The 9,924-nt window shown below is 41.2% G+C and overlaps 1 protein-coding gene across 1 annotated transcript; it reads right to left on the bottom strand.

Annotated features, from left to right (window-relative positions):
* Positions 1 to 1,142: 1,142 nt before the first annotated feature.
* On the bottom strand, positions 1,143 to 7,881 carry LOC310932436 (potassium voltage-gated channel subfamily A member 2-like; the record flags this gene model as incomplete). The annotated part of the gene is made up of 2 exons (XM_083895758.1): positions 7,769 to 7,881; positions 1,143 to 2,760 (listed from the first exon to the last, which is right to left on the bottom strand). Exon 2 carries the CDS (start codon positions 2,643 to 2,645, stop codon positions 1,143 to 1,145), a length of 1,503 nt encoding a protein of 500 aa, XP_083751884.1. The 5' UTR covers positions 2,646 to 2,760; positions 7,769 to 7,881.
* Positions 7,882 to 9,924: the final 2,043 nt, after the last annotated feature.

Below are 9,924 nucleotides of genomic sequence, written 5' to 3'. Positions count from 1 at the left end.
TTTTGCTTCTGATAACAAGAGTGATTAAAACTCCCACCCCTTTGCTACTTAATCTCATCAGATGTATTTCTACAAACATGGAATGCTATGAAGTCAACAATTGTGACATTAATGCTGTTACTATTACAGTCAAGCAGGTGGCAGCGTACAAGACACTTGAAGGTACAGTTAAGAAGTTAAAGTCTATATTGGGTGGTTTCACATAGAAATGTTGTACTTTAAAAAAAAACCAAAAAAAAAACCACAACATACAAATGAACATACAGCAATAAATGGACATTCACTCTGTTTAGAGGGACATTTCCTTTGTCCACCTGCTGTAGCCTCCAGTTATTGGAAAAAGGCAGAGTCTCGGTGAGTGTGTATTCTACAATAAAATCCACTCTACTCTGTATAATGGCAGGAAAAGGGGTGGTGTGCTCTTGTGGTCCAGATCTACAGAGTGTCAAATCTGTTGGTCTCGACAGAGGACACTAGCTTGTACTAGAAAATATCTAGCAGGCCCAGGGAGTCAAGCTAGTGCACAAAGGTAACAATAAATGTTTTCCCCTGATAGAACAGCTGTGGTCTTTGATTTAGTTTTTCTCTGAGTCTGGACCTTGGCAGTTAGAGGAGCTGATTACAGTTGCCCATGAATGCTGATAATACGGCTGACTGTTGTTTTTCTTTTTTTTTTTTCTTTGTTCAAATCACAAGTTAACAGTTAAGTTAAGTGCTTTTAAAATCAAAAGTTACATTGAACTAAATTATTATTGCTATCTTGCAACTTCACCCAACGGCAGCTTGAGCAACACTGTATAAACTTATGGTCCCATTACACTGTTAATATTGATTAGTATTGGTTAGGCTACTATTTGGCTACTTTTGCAAGCGGAACGACTACTGTTGTATAGTTAAAGATTAACTACATGCACACACTGACTATGTCCTAAATAAGACAGGGAGTAGTTCTATAATATGCAATGATAGGTCCATAGGATATTAGGAGAATGTGAGGTCTTTATCTTGGCCTTTTCTCTGAGAGATCTCGTCTGCAGTGGATTCTCATACCGGGCGCCATACATTGGTCAACCCAGGGAGTCCAAGTGTTATTGGAGTCCCTGTAGACCCCAGTTGAAGTTTACCATCACTACCAGCTCACATTATACATCTGTACGCATCTTAGTGATATTTACGTAATTAGTGTTGGCCATGGTACAGTTTCCAGTTTTCATGCTCTCTGGTCTGAAGTCCTCTGTGCTATGGTTCACTGCCTCCTGGATCTCTACATAGTCAGATTTGCTAAGTGTGGAGCCACTGCCACTCCGACCGCTCTTCTTCAGGTCGTCAGCAGAGCTGGCTTTAGGCACGCTTTGGATAGTCAGATACTGTGCCTGTTCCTCACCCTCTGTCTCTCTGTGGTAGAAGTAGTTGAAGTTAGATACGATTACAGGTACAGGCAGGGCAATCGTCAGCACACCAGCAATTGCGCAGAGAGACCCCACAATCTTTCCTCCGATAGTTACTGGGACCATGTCTCCATAGCCTACAGTGGTCATGGAAACCACAGCCCACCAAAAGGCCTCAGGAATGCTGCTGAACTGGGATTGTGGCTCGTCCGCTTCGGCAAAGTAGACAGCACTGGAGAAGAGGATCACACCAATAAACAAGAAGAAGATGAGGAGTCCAAGCTCACGCATACTGGCCTTCAGAGTCTGTCCCAAGATCTGGAGACCCTTGGAGTGACGTGAGAGTTTGAATATACGGAACACTCGGACTAGACGGATGACACGGAGAATAGCTAACGACATAGCTTGCTGTCCTGCTTGGCCATCCTCTGGCCTCTCTGCCAGCTCAGTGCCCAGTGTGATGAAGTAAGGGATGATTGCCACAATATCAATGATATTCATGATGTTGCCAAAAAATCCTGCTTTACTGGGGCAGGCAAAAAACCTGACTAGGAACTCAAATGAGAACCAGATGATACAGAGGGTCTCCACAATGAAGAAGGGATCAGTAAAATATGGAGAGGTCACATAGGTTGAGGTGATATTGTACATAGACTGGGATGCATATTTGTACAGTTCCGCATCGTCGTTTCGGAAAACTGGCAGTGTCTCCAGGCAGAAGCTGACAATAGAGATAAGAATCACCATGACAGAAATGATGGCAATGATACGAGCGGGACCTGAGCTCTCTGGATACTCAAACAGCAGCCACACTTGTCTCTGAAATTCATTCTCTGGCAGGGGTCGTTCCTCTTCCTTTATGAAACCTTCATCCTCTCTGAAGATCTCCATAGCCTCCTCACCTAGTTCATAAAAGCGTATCTCCTCAGAAAAAATGTCCAGGGTCACATTAACAGGCCGGCGCAGCCTCCCTCCTGATTGGTAATAATACAGAATAGCATCAAAACTGGGCCGATTTCGGTCAAAAAAGTATTCATTTCGCAGAGGATCAAAATATCTCATCCTCTTCTTGGGATCACCGAGTAGTGTCTCCGGAAACTGGGAGAGGGTCTTAAGCTGTGTCTCAAAACGCAAGCCCGAGATGTTGATGACGACTCTCTCGCAGCACTCATGATCTGGCTCCGGATCGTAATGTTCATGAGGCTGTCCCGGATGTGCTGCCGCTTCATCCGTGGGGTCACTGGTAGCAACCGTCATGCTGGAGGAAAATGGGACCTGCAGCTTTCAGACAGGGTGGGGCCACGTCGGGCAGGAGGGAATAAAACGCTCCACACTTGTGGATTCAGCTGCTGGCAGATGTGCCAGTGAGGAGCTGCAGGACAGGGCAGAGAGCAAAGGTGCAAGTTTAATGTTATGACAGTGTGTTCACTATGGATGAACAACAAAACTGCAACAACTCATTCATTAAATTGAAGGGATCACTCAGGTATGTCGAGGGTCTGAATCTTCCTTGTACACCATAACAAGTTGCTGTTCATTTTGGGCCGGCAACAATTATTTGATAAATGGATTATTAATTACACCTCATTACTCAATGCTCTTGTAAGTCGCTTCAGATAAAAGCATTCAAAAACATATATATATATTAATATTGATTATTTTCTGGTTTCATTGCTCCATATAACAAATAAATCATTCAAACTAAAAAGTGTTGGTTTGTGGACAAAACAAGACATCTGAAAACATCATCATTCTGAGGTTTGGGGAATGCTCATCAAATTTTTTCTAAATGTTCTGACTAATTATGGAGTTTACAATGTTTTTGTATTTTTTGAGAAAACTAAAAAAACACTAGTAATTCCCTGCATTGCTGTTTGATTTCAAAGCCTTCTTGTAAAACATTCATGCACATTCATGGCATTTGAGACAAGCAGGAGTGGCTGAACCATTGCATTGGCTCCATTGTGTCTATGTGTATTAGGTTATGGGTTCTCCCTCATTTGAGCAGAGTGCAGGATCAATATGCTAGCCAGTAATACTGTATCAGCTCTCACAGGGAGCAGTTACAACAAACAAATCTGATTATATGCTGAGTGCTCCATATCATCTTTTAGATGTCTTTCCTCTTTCTGTGTATGTGTGATGTGATCACCATCCCATCCCTTAAGCATGAACACCTTCATCAAGTCACTGATCATATTAATAGTTCATCTGTATATAGGAGTATGTCATCATCTTGACTCATGAGCTAAATGGTACCAAATATATAATATTATAAATATATCTTCTTCTTTCAGCTTATCCCTTTTGTTTGGTTGCCACAGCAGATCATCTGACTCCATTCTGCCCTTTCCCTTGTGTCCTCCTCTGTGCACCAACCGTCCTCATGTCCTTCTTCACAATATCCATGAACCTTCTCTGTGGTCTTCCTCTTTACCTACCGCCTGACACCTCAATCTTCAACATCCTTTGTCCAGTATAATCACTATCCCTCCTCTGCACATGACCAAACCATTTCAACTTTGCCTCTCTTACATTATTTCCAAACGAGCTGTCCATTTTTAGGTTGCTTTTGGACATTGAGCCAAAAACTCAAATAAATGTTATTTTAAACATAATGTCAATTTTGAACTAATTATAAATATTTTTAAAAATAATGTTTTATACTACGCAAAATCTGGTGTTCGTGTACAACTACAGTGTGTTTTAAAAAAATGTATATAATTGTTTTGTTTTTCTTCACTTTAAATTGTTACTGCATGTTAAAATAGTCCATTAAGTTGTAAATAATGATATTGAAAGTTATTCTAGAAAAATGGGCAAAAGCACTTACTCACAGGACATTTTCTGGTTTGAATATTCAAAAACAAGTTTAAACTCTGACACTTGACAACCGTGATCATTGTTGCTCATCCATTAATTGTCTGGCGTTTATCCTCCACATGAGGGTCACGGGTCACTGGAGCAAATTCCAGCTGACACAGGGCAAAAAGGTGGGGTACACCCACATCCCTGTAACCACACACCTCCATTAGGAGCTTTCAGTGACTTCCCTTTAAATCATCCTGCTTGTTATGGACAGCTTCTTTATTCCGTGACATTTTGAATTTACCTCGACTGAGAGATAGCTGATGCACAAGCAATGGAGGTGGGCAGTGAAACAGTTGAAACTATCAAGAGAGCAAAATGGAGAATATATTCCATCCAACAAGATAGACCACCGTGGGATGTTTTGACCAATCAGATCACAGTAACATTTAGAGCTCTGATTGACTGTTCCACTACACCTGCTCTGCATGCAGGTCCCTGCTGGTGATGCAGCAGAGACAACAACACTGCAAAGAAAATCTAAAATAGGAAAGTGTTTAAGAGAGTCAGACAGTAAACACCAATAATACATGGGTCAATATCCACACGGTCAACAGCTTCTGCCTGTTTGTATTTGATGAAAGGAGAGCAGGACACATATCCTGCCTGCTGTAATGAGGACATGGTTGTATGTTTCAACCCTGTTGACGCCTTTCTTTTTTTGAGGGGACTTTGTGATGCAATAATGAAAATTCATGATATTTTCCCTAGCGCTAACCATGTGCTTCTTTTTACCTACCGAACCACATTTATAACCAGGGAATGGTGATTATCATGCTCATTTAATAGACAGCCCAGGTTCCAAAAGTTGTTAAAATTACTATCATGTTGATGGTATGTCTGCTACAAACTTTCTTTAATTTTGAAGATGGCAAAATATCATGACCCAAGTCACAATATAATGTAGTGACTGATTTACAACCATATCTATAGCACCTAAAATAATTTTGAATTTAGAAATAAATCATTTCCAAGAGATGTTCCCAGAGTTCTCTTAATTAAAGTTGGGAAAATTCTGGAAATAAAGCAGTTACCCATCCAAAATGTAAAACATGTGGGGCTCTAATATCGTACGACAGCAAGAACACTGGGAATTCAGCCTTGCAGCAACACAACATGGAGAAAGGATGCAGGATGTCACCAGCTCGGCTGCAGGTGGTTTGCAGTTTGTAGCAGACAATTATGACTGGTTTTGTTATTACCTCCTCAAAAAGACAGCAAACCACAGCAAATCCCAGCACTCATGTTGAAATGTTCATACCACTGGATCCATAATCTGTATGGAAGTGTACCTGATTATAGCTATCTAACACAAACATGAGATAATTTAGCCTGATCTGTTAAGATGTCACTGAGATACACACATCATTACAAATTGCCAAATTCGATTGTTGTGGGTAGATTCTTCGTACTTGGGTGAACACCTACATGATATTCCGATTGATCTGTCAAAAACTGTAGACAGGAAGTTGCTAACAAGAGGACACATTTACAGATAAACCCATGACATAAAATCCTTGGGAGAGATAATAATAAGGCTTATACTCCATTGCAGGACAGCTCAAGAGCAAATTAATACTGGTGCTGCATATGTACCTGTGTCAGCAAAAGATGTACTACCTGACCCACATCTGTGCCTTTAGCTGTAGTTCATTAGCAGCTAAACGAATGTCGAGGGGATGGCTACCGAGATCTGGACAGAAGAAGATCACAAACTGAGCTACAAGACAAACATGCATACGAACATGCCATTTTGTGACACAGGAATTCCACCTCAACTGCAACAGCAGATGACGCAAAAAACAATGCCTGGCCAAAGGGACGGCCCCAGACGTTACAAAAACTATGGAAGCTGCTAAACCTGGTAGATGCCGGGTCATTTTCCTCCACAGCAACTCAAAATAAACACAATGGTTGGATGATGTAGATCAACGATGTCAGTGGTGTCAGGTATTTGTAAGACTTGGACAAAAAAACAGGACATGTGTCATTTCTCGCACTTGCAGAACATGCAATTGCTATGTTAAAAACAACATAGATGCGATACTGATCCATTGACATCTGAATCGATACAACAGGAAATGCTGTAGCAGTAATCTTGAGACATAAAAGGTCAGTTTACGTGATGCAGCACACGTCTCAAACAGGTGTCCATTGTTTTTGCTGTTAAAGGTTGATAAAGCAGCTGTTGTGGTAAATTCTGTGGAGGATATGCTCATTATTCAAAATAATTGCATGATACTTATCGTATCATGAGTTTGTAGGATCCTGGCAACTGTGTAATTGCAATAATACTAATTAAAAAAAAAAAATCATGATACAGTGATGTTTTGATGATTATTGAGGGTCATAAATTGTCATCTTTTAAGTTACCCTGTGCCCATAGCGTGCATCGCTGCAGAGTTCTTGAAGCAGTAACCTTGAAACTTCCCAGACCACTGCATAAAAGCGACAGCACATGCACAGGAGTATTGGATTTTTACTTTGGGGACACAGCCACAGAGGTGTAATCAAAGGAGCAAATATCATCTGGATAAACATCAGCAAGTTCTCCTACCTACTGCCACTGCCACTGCCACTTGTGAGACATGTTTACAGTCTTTCCTCTGGTGATGTGTATCTGGACCCAGCTCAATTTTCCATATCCACGGTCACAGCATGACTCTCTCTTTCTCTCTTTCTCTCCCTCTTCTCTTTGTGTGTCTCTGTCTGTCATGTATCACCAGAAGCTCTAAATCTGCAGCCACGAAGCATTGGGGAGTGGGAGAAAGGGGGACAAGGTGTGAGGATGCAGGAGTTACCTCCCTGTTTAGCCTCAGTGACCAGCGGATACATGCTGTCTCTCTCTGCGTGATGCAGCTATAGGAGCTTTTTGTGGGTGAAGTTGGTACAGGTGGTGGTGGAGGCATGTTCTTTAAATGTTTTACAGCCACTTGTGCTGAGGATGGAGGTTGTGGGAGGTGATATTGTCACTATTTCAGAATAATTTGAAATAGAAATCACCTGTTTGATCCACAGACAACATCCACATTTGTTGTTTACCTCATTATTCTCTAACTTATTCTCATATATAATCCACCATCTTTTTTCCCCTCACAGGGAATACCCATATGAACACACCAGTGATGCCCATTAGTGGGTTTACTAATGGATGCTGATGTTCCATTAAATATCACAGTCTTATGGTGTGTGTTGTTGTTTTTAATATATTTTTTTCCCCCAAGATGTCAGATAAAACAACCAAGTTCATGCACTGGGATGTTCAAACATTATAAAAAATGACAATTCTGCAATTTGATTGACAAGCGCAATTGAGTTAGTTTGGACAGGCAGATGTCAGACACACTCATGTAAAAGCTGTTTGCGGTCCCTTTGCTGAGTGGATGAAGGACAGCCACAGTTAGTAAAGACTCCATGCAATAAACAAAGCAGCAGCAGCAGCAGCAGCAGCACATCATCTCATCTGTGAGATTACACAGCATCATTTCAGATAATGACATGCAGGAATTCACCCTCATTCTCTTCTCGTCTTCCTCTTAAAAGGTGTCTTTAGGTCGCGAGTCCATTCCCTTCATGCCTGATATTTTTCCCCCTCGCGTCCCTGCGGTGACCACAGAGTGTCCAGTTGGCCGTGTCATCTCATCACGACACGCGTGTGTCTGAGCTGCCGATCTCTTCCCACGTCTTTTATATTTCACCGTATTTCAACACGGTTCGGGGATGCGTGGGCTGCAGTTGGACATCGCAGCGCATACCAACAGCATCTCTCGCGCGCGCCTCGCCCCATCCTGCGCGACGCACGCTCACCCGCCCCCCCCCCCCCTTTCCTGGCATTCCTGTCCTCGCGCCGCTACACATTAAAGGGCAAGTATCGCCGCGTGTTTTTGTGTGAATTTCCCAGGACCTTTCTGGTCATTAACACTGACCTTTTCAGGACCAGTAGTCCTCATGCCCTGAATTGCCCATCATAGCTGCTCACCGGCATATGTATGTGTATGGTGCTGGTCCATGGCTGCTGTTAGGTTAACCAGCAGCTGTCAGAATCCTATGCTGGTCACACTCTGGTTAACGATCATTGGATGCTCTAGTAACCAAAAATAAAGACACATCATCAACAAGATGATGTTTTATTTCTTTTTCCTAATGCCGAAAAAACTGTTGCAGCCAGTAAATGTATATAATTAATACTATTTTATATTGTTGTGTATTTTTGATCTACAATACAAAGTAATACTATGATAATTTATTGCCAGCAGTAGTTACAGTATGAAATTAAAGGAACAGAACACCCATCCCTAAAAGAGATTGAGTCAAAAGAATAAATGTACCCACTATTGATAAAACAAAAACAAAAAAAAACACTTCAGCTGTGTGTGGCATCAGTGTGGCAGTAGATAGTGGACACAAGTGTCTTGGTTCATCAGGCCTTTGAACAGCACTCCTTTTCTACTCTGCAGACTCACAGCAACAACAGACCTCTGTATTTATGGTATGTGCATTTTCTTCTCTTTCCACTCTGCGACACGACAGACATCAGATCTCTTGTTGAAACGAATTTCACTTGACAATATCTTTATTGTCAAGTGAAATGCACACAATAAATCAAAATGACTGAATGTGTGTAACATGCTAATATTCATCCATTTTTTTGAATCGATCTCAGGCAACAGTGCTTACCACTACGCCACCATGAATACCATGAATACCATGCATAGAAATATGTGATTTTTATGAGAGTACTATTCAGTTATTATTTTTATATTATATAATTATAAGGACAACATCATCAAACTTTTAGTAGGCTATAATATAAAAATCATAGCCTACTAAAAGTTTGATGATGTTGAGATGATGTTGAGGTGTCCTCACTCCAGTGTTGTCCTCTGCAGTCCTTGCTTGTAGTTCTAGAATCAAGGTGTTGGTGTTCTCTTCTTTCAGGGCGTACATGCTCTATCTGCTAATGTTTTTCTTGTACAGCATTCTGAAAATGTGAAAAAAATGCAAAAATTTGGTTTTGTGCGGCTGCCTGCAGCATCTCTCTCTCTTTACCTCTCCCTCCCGTTTGTCTTTCCTCTCATCTGTGCTTCATTTCATGGGAGAGGGCTTCATCAGAGGGAAGTTTAAAAGGAGGAGGAAAGAGAGCATGGGCAGCCAGCTGGAGGGCTTTTTTTTCCTCCTTCCTCAGGTGGTTTTGTTAATGATCATTTCACACACACCTCTAGTTGGTTGGAGGTTACAGGCAGTCCCCTCATTCATTTTATTTAGATTATTTTATCTATTTTTTTTTTTTTGCCCGGGATCGCCAACCCTCTTCTTTCGTTCAAACCTGTGGCCTCCTTCATTGTTCGATATAGTCTAGGGGGAGGTAACAGAGGTGTGTATATCTGTTGGTATTACTAAATCATTAAACACTATTTCAGTAAATAAAAGATATCAGAATATTTAAATATTTAGTCCATATAAAATTATTAAAAACTGGACTTATGTTACACATTTTGCCAACTTAGTTGAAAACCTGTGCAGCAGAAAACTTGTGACGTCAGCGTCAATTTGTAAACGTTTGTCCCTCATCAGTGATTCCATTTGGAAAAGGAATCGCAGCTATTTGCTCTCGCTTCTGCTCTCGTCTCTCATGAACACGATTTTCAGCGTTGTGTTTTCTTTTTTT

The sequence above is a fragment of the Microchirus variegatus genome (assembly GCF_963457635.1).
Source record: "Microchirus variegatus genome assembly, chromosome: 9".
Classification (NCBI taxonomy): Eukaryota; Metazoa; Chordata; class Actinopteri; order Pleuronectiformes; family Soleidae; genus Microchirus; species Microchirus variegatus.
Note: the sequence above shows the minus strand (reverse complement) of the source record. Positions and strands in the feature narration are given on the sequence as shown.